This window comes from Piliocolobus tephrosceles, chromosome 15 (assembly GCF_002776525.5).
Source record: "Piliocolobus tephrosceles isolate RC106 chromosome 15, ASM277652v3, whole genome shotgun sequence".
Classification (NCBI taxonomy): Eukaryota; Metazoa; Chordata; class Mammalia; order Primates; family Cercopithecidae; genus Piliocolobus; species Piliocolobus tephrosceles.
In genome coordinates this window covers 44,586,355-44,603,252 of record NC_045448.1, presented here as the reverse complement: position 1 = coordinate 44,603,252, position 16,898 = coordinate 44,586,355, and the positions used below count along the sequence as shown (strand labels likewise).

General features: G+C 36.0%; 1 protein-coding gene across 3 annotated transcripts in view; it reads right to left on the bottom strand.

The window, feature by feature from the left end:
• Positions 1–16,898, bottom strand: part of CAMKMT (calmodulin-lysine N-methyltransferase) — a 416,779-nt gene that overhangs the window by 382,645 nt on the left and 17,236 nt on the right. For all 3 annotated transcript variants that reach the window (XM_023223811.2, XM_023223810.2, XM_023223812.2), the window contains exon 3: positions 3,738–3,802. In XM_023223811.2, coding sequence (XP_023079579.2) covers positions 3,738–3,802 — 65 coding nt within the window. The remainder of the gene's footprint in view (positions 1–3,737; positions 3,803–16,898) is intronic.

Here is a 16,898-nt window from a genome sequence, read left to right as displayed (position 1 = left end):
TGTTCAAATGAATCTATTACAGACCCAAGCACAAGATGAGATGTTATAAACAACAAATAGTTATATTAGATACTATGATATCCAAATTTGGATCAAGTAAGCACTGTGGAGAATTACATTTGTAAAAATTCCTTTCAGTAGTGGAAAGAAATGACTTTGGAGAAAAGGAAAATGATTTTGGAAGAGACAGCATGGCGTGGCTTCTTTGACTAGAGGTCAGAGGACTAGCTAGAAAAGGAGCCCGTCCCCACAGAAAAAGCAGAAGCAAGAAATCTGCTACAAATGCTTATAGAGCACTCCCTTGTTATCCAAGGTATCCCAGTGACATATCAAAGGAAACACAGAAGCAGCCAGTACCTCATCTGAGGTGAAAGATGTCATCCTCTACTTTTCCCTAGGTAGCTTGCCAGCATGTCTTTCCAGGCACAATGAATCAATAGTAGATACAACCTCCTGACCAAGAAGCTTTGATATCTCAAAAGAAAGCAGGTTCTCAAATAGTAGAAACCAAAGAATGAAATATACATACCTATTCCTAGTTAAAGATAAGCACTTTCAAAATGGTTTGTTTTCCACCATAGTAAATATAAATACATAAAAAGAAGGTTGGGGTCATATATCACACAGCAATAAATCAACACGCAGAAGTGATTCATTCTGTACGAGATTCCTCTTAATTTCTTCCCACAACATTCGAAGAAATTCAAGCAATGAAAAGTTACCTCAAAAATATAAAACACTTTGCAATTCATACATTTACAATCACAAAACTTGTAAACAAAAAAAGTAAGTACAAAAAAATTATCTTTTCTAATAGGAAATAAGCTACCTAGAGGTTTCATTTATTTTCCAAAATTCAAGAGATTTTTCCATGTCTTTTCACTTAGAGCATAAACCAATTCAGAAGGTAAGACTGATATTTTCATCTTTGAAAATTTACAATGAATACAACCATTCCCTGATTTTCAAAATGAATTTAAAATCAAAATTAATGGTTCTACTAAACCATGACCACACCGTTTTTACTTTATCTACACATATCAGGTTTTTGTGACTAGAAAATGTTTTAATTAAGCTGTTTTTTCTATTACCAGGAAGCATTATTAACCTAGAAACAAATTCCTAAAATAAATAGATAATTCCATCTATTGGTTCTCTTATCTATTAGAAACTTTTTTCCTCATTCTAATTGTCCTTTAATGTACTACCATGGTGGTGATTTCCAAACTGATACTCTTGTATGGAACTTTGGCTCTCTATCAAAAGTACTTCTTTATTTAAAGCTAGAGGTAGAAAAATTAAACTGTTATTTTAAAAAATTAAACTAAAAAATCAGCCAGGAAAAATCTTTTTTTTTGTATTCTTGAATTACTGAATACATTAGATTATAAATAAATCAAATAGAAATATTTAGACACATCTTCATATGTCGACATGGCAAAAGCTTAGGGTTATTATTTGAGATATTTATCCTAATTATATTGGGCTGTGACAAAGAATTATGATTGTGGCGCCCTCTGCTGGGTTTTCTAGTCACAAACTCAATATCACTATTGGCATAATAAAATCAAATTTTTGAGGCATCAAGTGAAAAATCACTTTTTCAGTCCATGGTTACTTTACATCCAAGATTATGTAAAAGTCATAATCAATATTTACTTTATTGGAACAGGACTTTACAAATTTATAATTAAATGAAACATTTATATAGATTTTTCTGTTAAAATAAAAAGAGTAAACATAAAAAGTACACAAAACAACATATTTTAATAGGTCTTATTTTTGTTACCACTTCTATCATTTAACAATATATTCAGGTTTTTAAGACAATATTTATAATGAGGCATTTTAATAAACAGCTATTTTGCTAATTTTATCTAATTTTTCTGTCTTGTTAGTTCAATTAAAATAGTATAAAACAGAATAACCCTAATAATATTATCTTCTTTATTAGAAAAAAAAACAAAAGAGGTTATATAGGTACTCATCGCCACTAATAATTAATAGCTTCCATTTATTGAATATCAACTCTGAGCCATGCAGTATGTTATGTACTTTCTTTATAATATAGCTAGTCCTAAGAGATGAAAACAGTTGAGGTTCATAGAGATGACACAAATTGCTCAAGATGAATTTCAAAGCCAAAAGTCAAATGCAGGTGGGTGTCATTCCAAAGTTTAAACTTTTCTACCAAACAACAGACAACAATAAAAAAACACCCTCAATATGCAACCTTTCCGTTTGTTCATGCAACAACAACATGGGGTATGGAACAAGTTGACGGGAAAAAATGTTAGAGAAGGATAAGACAGTTATTCATGCCTAAAATAATAATTGATGCCTTTAGGAAGTTATTTTTATCTTACATAATGCTACCAGCTAGGGGCCCTATTTCATACTGAGTCAACCGGGAATAATACTTGACTTTTACATTACTGAATCAAAAATTCCACATTTAACATTCTAGAATCGTTTTCTGAAATTACGTATGTGTAAGCCTGACTTAATGATATTTAACATTACCCCAGAACTAAAAGAGTATGTATCCTCAACCATCACTGGTATGCTATGCCCAGTCCTTGCCCAGACCTAATAAAAATATGAGATATGCCTAAGTGGGAAAGAATTCACTAAGTGCCAACATGGAGAAACTAAAAGGCATTCTGGTTCAAGCTGGTGTTTGGAAAATTAAAAAAAGAAAGAAAGAAAGAAACTAAAAGGCACATCTGTCACTATCTATGAAAAAGAAACCTATATTATTTTAGGTATTTAGGATAATTTAAGGACATTTATAGATTCCTTAGTGAATCATAAGTATTTTTCTATAAAATCAAAAGCTTATCATAATGTGGACATAAGAACAAAAGTACTTTTGAGTAGTACTGAACATAATTCTATGCAAATCTATTCATTTGATAAAGCTACATTGTTAAGCCAAAGACACTACCTAAATTCAGACAATAGTTAACTTTTCTGAAATTTTCTTTGAGAAAAAGAGTATAAGTACTATTTTCACATTTAAAATGGTCATATTTCATTGACAATTCACTATCTTAAGAGAAAAGTCCTATACAAAAAACATAAAAAGTCCATAGCTCCTATGATGGTATGCTGTTTAACTCAGTGACATAAAAGTATTCTTGGCTGATTTCTTTCATCACATGAAATTAATTACAAGAATTATAAGAAATATTTAAGTGATTTTCTCAGTGGACAAATCTATCACCACTTAATCAGAAGCTTCGATGAAAAGGCAATATATTCTATAATATTGTAATACTGCGTCAAACAAAAGCACTCTGGTATTAATGTATAGTAGCATCAAGAAAAATATGTTCTAGGTTTATTCTACAGTGAAAGAAGCAAGAAATGGCAAAGAAATCACCCAAAACAAAGCAAAGAAAGAAGAAACAGCCCCACTATTGAATTAACTGAGGTCAAAATCTAAACAAAAATAAAAGGGACAGTACTTCGGTGTCCAGTGTCCTTTCTGACCTACATTCTCTCTCTCTCTCTTTCTCTCACACACCTGCAAAGTGTAAAAACTGCAGTAACCCATTTTTGTCGGTGGACCTTATAAAAGGCTTATTTTGCAGCTGAAGACAGTAAAACTTTCTATTATATATATATGCATACATTTAGTGAGTATAATAAATATTAGTGAGAAGAAAACATCAACTATAAATTCACTTTGTAAAACACTAAATATATTTCTATAGAGTAAATGTATAACTTACAAATATTTCCTGTATTGTCAAAGCTGGTAAGGACATCTTCAACATTCAAGGATCCGCTATTATGCCTAGAAAGAAGTAAAGCGTTTGCTTTAATGATTCTGAAAAGTTAACACTTTAAGTTTTCAAAAAAGCTGAGACTGAGACTGTATATTATGATACAACCAATAGCAATAAATTATTCCATGCTATATTTTAAGAATATTTTCTGCCCACTAGAGGGAGAAGGAAAAGACATAACAGTATGGTCCTCAGAATATTTAACATAAAGACTTTTTAAATGATAAATCTACATCTTAAAGTACTAACAAATAATATTTACTTGTTGTGTTTTCATTATATAAAGGGAAGTTCTTAACCTTTTTAAAGCCAAAAAACCCACACAGTATAGAGAATCTTCAAGTTGAAAAATCATCACCTTCCGGAACCACACTCAACAATACATAAATTTACTCTATAACAGCACAAAAAATTCAGAACTTCAGTCACAAAGAACTAGCCAATCTTCAGGTCTGCTGTTCCATCTACAGGCAGTTATGAATGTCAGTGAGCAAAGTTTTTGTATCTTTTACCCACTAATCTGAATTCTAACACCTTTAATTCTAATCCCTCTTCACTTAACTCTTTTAAATATTTGACTTGACATTGATATTGTACTAATACCTATGAAAAATACTCTTTGTTATATACAAATAGACTCAATTGTGCAATAGGTAATAGAGTTTGAGTTTCTCAGGGAAAAAACAAATTAGTGCTAATCCATCTACAATCCTCTACATTCTCTCCCATATAATTTACAGCTGGAGTTCTTTAGAATGTTATAAAAGTTTATAATAACCATTGATAATTCATAAACATTTACTTCAACATTCACTTTGTCATTTACAATTTGTCATAAATGATATATAGAATTATGGACTGAAGTGTGCCTCCTACTTCCCCCAAATTCTTATGCCGAAGCCCTAACCCTGGTACCTCAAAAGGTGACTATATTTAGAGATAGGACTTTTAAAGGTAATTTAGTTAAAATAGGGTCGTTAGGGTGGGCCCTAAAGCAATGTGACTGGTCTCTTTATAAGAGGGGGTATTGGGAATCTCACCCCCATCCCCTACAGCAGCAGCTACAGCAAGACCCAACCAAGGAGAGTCTGAGCTCAGACATGCCTAGCCCTGCCCCTACCTGATGGTCCTTCCCTACCTACCCTGGTAGCTGAAGGCAAAGGGCATATACCCTTGGGAGGTCTAGGGCCCCACCCACCGCCAGTTCCTCTCCATATTACTACAGTTGATGTTCTCTGGAAAGGCGCCACCTCCCAGCAGGAGGCCAACCGGCACAAAAACAGAGCATTAACCACCAAAGCTAAGAACCCTCACAGACTCCATTGTACTCCCCTGCCCTGCCACCTCCACCAGAACAGGTGCTGGTATTCACAGCTAAGAGACCCATAGACAGTTCACATCACAAGACTCTGTGCAGACAACCCCCAGTACCAGCCTAGGGCCAGGTAGACTCACTGGGTAACTAGAACCCAGGAGAGACAACAATCACAGCAGTTCTGCTCATAGGAAGGAAGCCACATCCATAGGAAAAAGGGGAGAGAGTACTACGTCAAGGGAACACCCAGCAGGACAAAAGAATCTGAACAACAGCCTTCAGCCCTAGACCTTCCCTCTGACAGAGCCTACCCAAATGAGAAGGAACCAGAAAAACAACTCTGTTAATGTGACTAAACAAGGCTCATTAACACCCCCAAAAAATCACACTAGTTCACCAGCAATGGATCCAGACCAAGAAGAAATCCCTGATTTACCTGAAAAAGAATTCAGGAAGTTAGTTATTAAACTAATCAGGAAGGCACCAGAGAAAGGCAAAGCCCAATGCAAGCAAATCCAAAAGAAAAATATAAGAAGTGAAGGGAGAAATATTCAAGGAAATAGATAGCACAAAGAAAAAACAGTCAAAACATCAGGAAACCTCAGACACACTTTTAGAAATGTGAAATGCTCTGGAAAGTCTCAGCAATAGAATTGAATAAGTAGAAGAAAGAAATTTCGAGCTCAAAAACAAGATCTTAGAATTAACCCAATCCAACAAAGACAAACAGAAAAAGAATAAGAAAATATGAACAAAGCCTCCAAGAAGTCTGGGATTATGTTAAACAACCAAACTGAAGAATAAAATAATCGGTGTTCCTGAGGAAGAAGCTTGGAAAACATATTTAGGGGAATAATCAAGGAAAATTTCCCCAGTCTTGCTAGAGACCTAGACATCCAACTACAAGAAGGTCAAGCTCTGGGAAATTCATCACAAAAGGATCATCACCTAGGCACATTGCTATCAGATTATCCAAAGTTAAGATGGAGGAAAGAATCTTAAGAGCTGTGAGACAAAAGCACCAGGTAACCTATAAAGAAAACCCTATCAGATCAATAGCAGATTTATCAGCAGAAACCCTACAATGTGGAAGGGACTGGGGCCCTATCTTCAGCCTCCTCAAACAAAACAATTATCAGCCAAGAATTTTGTATCCAGTGAAACTAGGCATCATATATGTAGGTATCATATATGAAGGAAATTACAGCCTTTTTCAGACAAACAAATACTGAGAGAATTTGCCATTACCAACCCACCACCACAAGAACTGCTAAAAAGAGCTCTAAATCTTGAAACAAATCCTGGAAACACATCAAAGTAGAATCTCTTTAAAGCATAAATCACATATGACCTATAAAACAAAAATACAAGTGAAAAAGCAAAAACAAAAAAAAACAAAGTACTCAGGCAACAAAGAGTACAACGAATGCAAGGGTACCTCACATTTCAATACTAACAATGAATGTAAACAGCCTAAATGCACCACTTAAAAGACGCAGAACCACAAAATAGATAAGAACTCACCAACGAACTACCTGCTGCCTTCAGGAGACTCATCTAACACATAAGGACTCATACTTAACTTAAAGGGGTGGAAAAAGGCATTTCATGCAAATGGATACCAAAAACTAGCAGGAGTAGCTATTCTTATATCAGACAAAATAAAGCTTAAAGCAACAGCAGTTAAAAGAGACAAAGAAGGATATTATATAATGGTAAAAGGCCTTGTCCAACAGGAAACTATCACAATTCTAAACATATATGTACCTAACACTGGAGCTCCCAAATTTATAAAACAATTACTAATGCCAAAGAAATGAGATAGACAGCAACACAATAATAGTAGGGGACTTCAATACTCCACTGATAGCACTAGACAGGTCATCAAGACAGAAAGTCAACAAAGAAACAATAGATTTAAACTATACCTTGGAATAAATGGACTCAACAGATATATACAGAACATTTCGTGCAACAACTGCAGAATAAACAATTTATGCAACAGCACATGGAACTTTCTCCAAGACAGACTATATGATAGGCCATAAAGCGAGCCTCAATATATTTAAGAAAACTGGAATTATATCAAACGCTCTCTCAGACCACAGTGGAATAAAACTGGAAATCAACTCCAAAAGGGACCTTCAAAACCGTGCAAATACATGAAAATTAAATAACCTGCTCCTAAATGAGCACTGGGTCAAAAATGAAATCAAGATGAAAATTTAAAAATTATTCAAACTGAATGACAATAATGAAACAACCTATCAAAATCTCTGGGATACAGCAAAGGCGATGCTAAGAGGAAAGTTCATAGCCCTAAATGCCTACATCAAAAAGACTGAAAGAGCACAAACTGACATTCTAAGGTCACACCTCAAGGAACTAGAGAAACAAGAATAAACCAAACCCAAACACAGCAGAAGAAAGAAAATAACCAAGATCAGAGCAGAACTAAATGAAATTGAAACAACAACTACAAAAGACAAAAGACAAATGAAACAAAAAGCTGGTTCTTTGAAAAGATAAATAAAATTGATAGACCATTAGCAAGATTAACCAAGAACAAAAGAAAGAAAATCCAAATAACCTCACTAGGAAACAGGAGATAATGCAACTGACACCACTGAAATAGAAAAGATCATTCAAGGTTACTACATTTATGCACACAAAGTAGAAAACCTAGAAGAGGCCAGGCGCGGTGGCTCAAGCCTGTAATCCCAGCACTTTGGGAGGCCGAGACGGGCGGATCACAAGGTCAGGAGATCGAGACCATCCTGGCTAACACGGTGAAACCCCGTCTCTACTAAAAATACAAAAAACTAGCCGGGCGAGGTGGCGGGCATCTGTAGTCCCAGCTACTCGGGAGGCTGAGGCAGGAGAATGGCGTAAACCCGGGAGGCGGAGCTTGCAGTGAGCTGAGATCAGGCCACTGCACTCCAGCCCGGGCGACAGAGCAAGACTCCGTCTCAAAAAAAAGAAAAGAAAAAAAAGGAAACCTAGAAGAGACTGATAAATTCCTAGAAAAATATAACTCTCCTCGCTTAAATCAGGAAAAATTAGATACCCTGAGGCACCCAGCTAGCCCAGTCAGTAAAGCATGAGAATTAGATACCCTGAACAGACCAGTAACAAGCAGCGAGATTGAAATGGTAATTTTTAAATTACCAATAAAAAAAAAAAAGTCCAGGACCAGATGCATTCACAGAATTCTACCAGACATTCAAAGAAGAATTGGTACCAATCCTTTTGACACGATTCCACAAGATAAAGAAAGAAGAAACCCTCCCTAATTCATTCTATGAAGCCAGCATCACTCTAATACCAAAACCAGGGACAGACATAACCAAAAAAGAAAACTACAGACTGATATCCTTGATGAACACAGATGTTAAAATCCTTAACAAAATACCAGTTAACCGAATCCAACAACATATCAAAAAGATAATCCACCATGATCAAGTGGGTTTCATGCCAGGAATGCAGGGATGCCTTAACATTTGTAAGTCAATAAATGTGATATACCACATAGACAGAATTAAAAACAAAAATCACATGATCATCTCAATAGATGCCGAAAAAGCATTCGACAAAATCCAGCATCCCTTTATGATTAAAACTCTCAGAAAAATTGGCATACAAGGGACATTCCTTAATGTAATAAAAGCCATCTATGACAAACCCACAGCCAACATAATACTGAATGGGGAAAGCTGAAAGCAGTCCCTCTGAGAACAGAAACAAGATAAGGATGCCCACTTTTACCACTCCTCTTCAACATAAGTCCTAGCCAGAGCGATCACAAGAGAAAGAAATAAAGGGCATTCAAATCAGTAAAGAGGAAGTCAAATTGTCACTGTTTGCTGATGATATGATCATTTACCTTGAAAACCCTAAAGGCTCCTCCAGCAAGCTCCTAGAACTGATACAAAAATTCAGCAAAGTTTCCAAATACAAGATTAATGTACACAAATCAGTAGTTCTTCTATACACCAACAGTGACGAAGTGGAGAATCAAATCAAGAACTCAACCCTTTTTACAATAGCTGCAAAAAAATAAAAATAAAATACTTAGGAATATACCTAACCAAGGAGTCAAAAGACCTCTATGAGGAAAACTACAAAACACAGCTGAAAGAAATCACAGATGACACAAAAAATTGGAAACACATCCCATGTTCATGGACGGGTAGAATCAATATGGTGAAAATGACCATACTGCCAAAAGCAATCTACAAATTCAATTCAATCCCCATCAAAATAACACCATCATTCTTCACAGAATTAGAAAAAACAATTCTAAAATTTATATGGAACCAAAAAAGAGCCTGCATAGCCAAAGCAAGACTAAGCAAAAAAAAACAAATCTGGAGGCATCACACTACCTGATTTCAAACTACACTATAAAGCCACAGTTACTAAAACTGTGTGGTACTGGTATAAAAATAAGCACATAGACCATTGGAACAGAATGGAGAACCCAGAAATAAATCCAAACACTTACAGTCAATTGATCTTTGACAAAGTAAACAAAACATAAAGTGGGGGAAAGGACACCCTTTTCAACAAATGGTGCTGGGATAATTGGCTGGCCATATGCAGAGAATGAAACTGGATCCTCATCTCACCTTATACAAAATCAACTTAGGATGGATTGAGGACTTACATCTAAGACCTAAAACTATAAAAATTCTAGAAGATAACATTAGAAAAACCCTTCCAGACATTGACTTAGGCAAGGATTTCATGACCAAGAACCCAAAAGCAACTGCAAAAAACAAAACAAAACAAAACAAACAAACAAAGACAAAGAGCTGAGACCTAATTAAACTAAGGAGGTTTTGCACAGCAAAAGCAACTGTCAGCAGAGTAAACAGACAACTCAGAGAGTGGAAGAAAATCTTCACATTCTAAACATCTGACAGGCCGGGCGCGGTGGCTCAAGCCTGTAATCCCAGCACTTTGGGAGGCCCAGACGGGCGGATCACGAGGTCAGGAGATCGAGACCATCCTGGCTAACACGGTGAAACCCCGTCTCCACTAAAAAATACAAAAAACTAGCCGGGCGAGGTGGCGGGCGCCTGTAGTCCCAGCTACTTGGGAGGCTGAGGCAGGAGAATGGTGTAAACCCGGGAGGCGGAGCTTGCAGTGAGCTGAGATCCGGCCACTGCACTCCAGCCTGGGCCACAGAGCGAGACTCCGTCTCAAAAAATAAATAAATAAAATAAAAAATAAACATCTGACAAAGGCCCAATATTCAGAATCTACAACAAACTCAAACAAATCAGTAAGAAAAAAACAAACAATCCCATCAAAAAGTGAACTAAGGACATGAATAGACAATTCTCAAAAGAAGGTAGACAAATGGCCAACAAATATATGAAAAAATGCTCAACATCACTAGTGATCAGGGAAAAGCAAATCGAAAGCACAATGCGATACCACCTTACTCCTGCAAGAATGGCCATAATCAAAAAGTCAAAAAACAACAGACACTGGCGTGGATGCTGTGATCAGGGAACACCTCTACATTGCTGGTGGGAATGTAAACTGGTACAACCACTATGGAAACAGTGTGGAGATTCCTTAAAGAAGTAAAAGTAGAACTACCATTTCATCCAGCAATTCCACTACTGGGTATCTACCCAGAGGAAAATAAGTCATTATTCGAAAAAGACACTTGCATGTTTATAGCAGCACAATTCACAACTGCAAAATCATGGAACCAACCCAAATGTCTATCAATCAACGAGTGGGTAAAGAAACTGCGGTATATATATACACAATGGAATACTATAAAGAGGAATGAATTAGGAGCATTTGCAGTGACCTGGATGGGATTGGAGACTATTATTTTAAATGAAGTAACTCAGGAATGGAAAACCAAACATCATATATTCTCACTGGTATATGGGAGCTAAGCTATGAGGATGCAGAGGCATAAGAATGATACAGTGGACTTTGGGGACTTGCAGGGAAGACTGGGAGGGGGGCGAGGGATAAACAAATATGGTACACTGTATACTGCTCGGCTGATGGGTGAACCAAAATCTCACAAAACACCACAAAAGAACTTATTCATGTAACCAAATACCACCTGTATCCCAATAATTTATGGAAAAAAATTAAAATTAAAATTAAAAATTTTTTAAAGGGGTCAGGTGTGGTGGCGCATGCCTGTAATCCCAGCACTTTGGGAGGCCGAGGCAGGCAGATCACGAAGTCAGGAGTTTGAGACCAGCTTGGCCAATATGGTGAAACCCCATCTCTAATAAAAATACAAAAATTAGCTGGGTGTGGTGGCGTGCGCCTGTAGTCCCAGCCTCTTGGAAGGCTGAGGCAGGAGAATTGCTTAAACCTGGGAGGTAAAGGATCAAGTGAGCCGAGATCACACCACTGCACTCCAGCCTGGGCAACAGAGGGAGATTCTGTCTCAAAAAGTAAAAATAAAATAAAATAAAATAAAATAAATTATCAACTGAAAAAAAAGAGGAGGTAGGACACAGAGAGACAACAGGGTCGTGCACGCACAGAGGAATGGCCTCTGAAAAGGCAATGTGAGGGCGGTCATCTGCAAGCCAAGGGAAGAGGCCTCAGAAGAAACCAAACCTGCCAACACCTTTATCTCACACTTCTAGCTCCCAAAGCTGCAAGAAACTAAATTTCTGTCATTTAAGCCCCCCAGTATGTGGTGTTTTGTTTTGGCAGCCCAGCAAACTAAAACATAGTAAGAGAATACATGTACATTGTATTACCCTTTCCATAAAAATAGAGCTTTTCTTTATTTCTACCACAGAGGCCAAGTTCTTTGACAGGGTGATTAAATGAGATGAAAAAGTTATTTGCAATCTGACTGGCCAAATAAGCACTAGGCCCCAAAGTATCATAATCTAAAGAAACAAGGTCACCAATCACAAATAAAACAATCATAATAACTTAATAATTCTTTGTCTTCTCTGGGCCTATAAGATTCTAGGTATAGATGACGTTATTTACACTAATATGGAAAACTATAGTAAATACTGAGATAAGATGAAAAGGAGCAAAATATTTAACTTCCAAAATGCAAGATGACTCACGCCTATAATCCCAGCACTTTAGGAGGTTGAGGCGGGTAGAATCACCTAACGTCAGGAGTTCGAGACCAGCCTGGCCAACATAGTGAAACTCCATCTCCACTAAAAATACAAAAATTAGCCGGGTGTAGTGGCAGGCACCTGTAATCCCAGCTATTCAGGGGGCTGAGGCAGGAGAATCGCTTGAACCCGGGAGGCAGAGGTTGCTGTGAGCCGAGATCATGCCATTGTACTCCAGCCTGGGTGACAAGAGAGAAACTCTATCTCAAAAAAAAAAAAAAAAAAAAGAGATGAAACTATTAAAATTATCAACAATACAGTACAGAAATTTTTTTAAAAGTTTTAATAAAAAAGCAATATATGGTTCCTTCAAGAAAAAAACTGCTCATAATCCTAACATGGAGAGGTAACATTAGAATTTTGGTATGCAGCCTTCAAATCTTATGCTATGTTCACATATTCCTTTTATTAAAGAACTGAAAGCACTCATCCATATTGTTTTGCAATTTGTTATTCACCAATTATAAAGTTTTATTATATTATGTATTATAAACAGTTTCCCACATCATTAAGTAATATCCCATAACATGATTTTAATGGCTGCCAAGTTCAATGGATGTCTGCACCATAATTTATTGAACCAGAACTTTATGTTAGATTTTAAGATTGCGCCCAATTTTGTGCTATTGTGCACATTGCTGCAGTGAACATTCTTGTGGAAAACAGTAAATCTATTTCTGATTGCTTACTTAAGATAAATTGCTAAAAGGGGAATTGTTTATGGCCTAATTTTAATAAGAATATTCTCTTCCTCTTGCATCTCTCTTTCTCTCTCTCTCTCTCAAATATCAGGATGAAATAAATATTTGTAATTAAATCTGAAACAAGTATAAATAACATGCACATATTTTGTAATAATGGTAATTTTTTTTATATTTCTAAAAAACAAACTGAGATAATAGAAGTGAAGTACATGTTTTAAAAGTTAAAAACACTATTCATAATAAGAAATTTGATTTCCAGACTTATCACTGAAGCAAAACTTGTCATTCTTGAAAGCATTATTTCTTTTTTGAGATGGAGTCTTGCACTGTCACCTGGGGAGGAGTGCAATGGTGCGATCTCAGTTCACTGCAACCTCTGTCTCCTGCCTCAGCCTCCCAAGTAGCTGGGATTACAGGTGTCTGCCACCACACCTGGCTAATTTTTGTATTTTTAGTAGAGACGGGGTTTCACTATGTTGGCCAGGCTGCTCTCAAACTCCTGACCTCGTGATCCACCTGCCTCAGCCTCCCAAAGTGCTGGGATTACAGGCGTTAGCCACTGCTCCCGGCCAAAAGCATTATTTCTCAAAGCAAAGAAACAGAAAGTTTACCCTATGACCTTTTTAAGGGGGTAGGCAGTGGAGAAACAGTAAACCTCATCCTATACCTCTAAGATACTTATAAAAATAAAATCAATTATCCATGAAATTATCAGGGTTTAAAAACCCTAGAAGATGGCATCTTATGAAAGAATAATGTTAATAATCACTATTTTCAAAACTATAAGAAGTTAGTCTCCTTATATGAAAACTGCTATCAATGTAGTATGACAAAGATTCAGTTTGGTTACTTCAAGTTCCCTTTCATTTGTTCCAAACTTAAGGACTGTTCTTTTTCACTGAGTCATCTATTTTATTCAAGCAGCAACTCTATAAGCTCTTGTCTAGTCTTAGTTTTTCAGCTATTTACCTAGGTCCTGTCTGATCTCTGTGGTTCGATAGTAATGCCTATAACGAAAGAAACTTCTCAAACTTAAATCCTTAAAAACTTCAGTCTTAGCATTATACTTGTAATTAATGTTATGTTACAATGACAATTTTTTGCCAACATATTCAGAGTATAAAAAGTTCACTATCTTTGTCCTAAAGGTCAAAGCTTTATCCCAAACCATTACCAATGGCCAGATTCTTCTCCCCAGGGCCTAACAATTTTTTTCACAAGCACTTAAAGCTATCCTAGAACTGAGGAACTTTGAGTTTCTTCCTAAAAATGGCCTGCTGAGTAAGGATTGAGGAACAAGTCACTGGGGCAGATAATTATTTGAAGAGGGAAAAAGAAAAGCTGCTAGAGGAAAAGTCTGAAGCCTAAATGTGTCAAGAGGGTGAAACTAGAAGTTAAAAGCAAGCCATGGCTAGATATGACATTAAAATTATAGATAACAAATGAAAAAATAGATATGTTAGACTTCATCAAAATTAAAAATTTTGTGCATCAAAAGATACTACATATCAAGAAAGTAAAAAGAAAATGCACAGGCTAGGAGAAAACATTTGCAAATATCACATGTATGATAGGGTCTAATATCCAGAATATATAAAAATAACTCGGACAATAAAAAGAGACAGCTCAATTAAAAACAGATAAAGACAGGAGTGCAAAAGTCCCATTGGAAAGAAAATAAAAAATTAAAAAGTAAAAATACAAGCAAAGAACTTGAATAGGCATTTCTCAAAAAAAAAAAAAAAAAACAAAAACAAATGGTCAATGAGCACATGAAAAGATGTTCAACATCATTAGACAACAGAGAAATGCATATCAAAACCACAGAGAGATATCACTTCATATCCACTCTGAGGGTTATAATTTTTTTAAAAGATTAGAAAAATTAACAAGTGCTTCACTGATAAGCATAGGGAGAAACTAAAACACTCATACATTCCTAGAATATAAAATTGTACAGCGCTATGAAAAATAGTTGGCTGTTCCTCAAAAAGTTAAACATAGAGTTACCATATGACCCAGCAATTCCACTCCTAGGTACATACCCAAGAGAATTAAAAGCATATGTTCACACAAAAACTTGTACATGCATATTCTTAGTGTTATTACTGATAATAGCCAAAAAGTCGAAACAATCCAAATGTTCATCAACTGATGAAAAAACAAACAAAATACATTAGCCATACAGTGGGATATTAGCCATAAAAAAGGAATGAGGCACTGATATGTGGTACAATATAGCTGAATCTTAAATTTAAAAATACTATGCTCAGTGAAAGCAGACAGACATAAAGGGCCACATACTGTAGGATTCCATTTACCTAAAGTGTCCAGAACAGACGATACATAGAGTCAGAAAGTCAATTACTGTTGCCAGAGACTAGGGGAAGGAGGAGAATGGGGAGTTATAGCGAATGTATATGGGGTTTCTTTTCAGGGTAATGAAAAAGTTCTGGAATAGTGATGAAGGCCATACAACATTGTAAATATACTTAAAACCACTGAATTTCATACTTTAAAATGATGAAAATAGTAAATTTTGTTATGTAAATTGTACTGTGAGTAAAAGAAAATTGATCCAAAAATACAAAGTAAGCCAGAGAGTGGAATGCGTCGTAAAAGGCTGCAGAAGAACAAAGAGGAGAGGTTTTCAGAAGGTTTGAAAAACTTAATTCTAGGCTGGGTACAGTGGCTTACGCTTGTAATCCCAGCACTTTGGGAGGTCGAGGCGGGTGGATCACAAGGTTAAGAGATTGAGACCATCCTGGCCAATATGGTGAAACCCCATCTCTACTAAAAATACAAAAATTAGCTGGGCATGGTGACGTGCACCTGTAGTCCCAGCTACTCAGGAGACTGAGGCAAGAAAATTGCTTGAAGCCGGGAGGCGGAGGTTGCAGTGAGCCAAGATCACGCCACTGCACTCCAGCCTGGTGACAAAGTGAGACTCTGTCTCAAAATAAACAAACAAATAAACTTAATTCTAGATGCTTTGGAGTTCTTTCAAAAATAAGTGGTTAAAAATTAAAAATTTTAAAAATAAATAGCTAAAGAGATGTTTTCCAGTCTTGTATCTACGAGTTGTAGGAAATTAGTAGATGGTTTCTACATGTACTATACTGGAATTTGGAAAATGTTGAAGGGAACATTTCAATGTACTGAAACAGTATATTTATATGTAAGCACAGTACGTAAAAAAATTGTGATGAAATTTAAAACAAATTAGAAAACTAAGTTATAATAGCCCACATCTATGATTTAAGATCCATAAAAATGTGACACAATGGAATTCACAGTTTTCTGGAAAGTATGGATCATATTTTACAGGTCCTAAAAAACGCTGTTTTATTACTAATGCTCACCTCTGTTGCTAATATCACTACTAACATTAAAACTATGCTTTTAAATATAGATGCAGTGTTCATATTTGTCTCAGATGCCAGCCTTGCCAAGCTCTATATAGGCACCTAGATTATACCACACATACAAAAATAATATGCCACACATCTAATTCATAAGCAAACCATCTAATCACTAGTTTTTATTTACTGAACATTCACAAGCTACGTAACTAAAATAATGAGGTGAGGGTTTGGTCTTTTTCTTTCTCTAGAAATGGAAGGTATGATCTTGGTGTAGTGCATTTGTTATAATAGAAAGATGCAACACAGTCAAAGACAAAGTCATTCTTGACTTTTTGACCATTCTAAGTTCCCAGGACAAGCCAAAAGTCAAGAGTTCTAGCCTTCTAATTCAGCAATTACCATAGCAACAGCAGTCTTATTCAAACAAAGGAGGACAGTTCAGGCCTCTCAGCTTTTTCTATACCTAAGACATGCATACACTTATAAATGAATAACTCGGGCACTTATATGGTTCCATATATAATGGAAGTAATTTAAAGCTTCCAGAATATGCAAACTCCTGCTGTGCTGAAATTAAGTTGGAA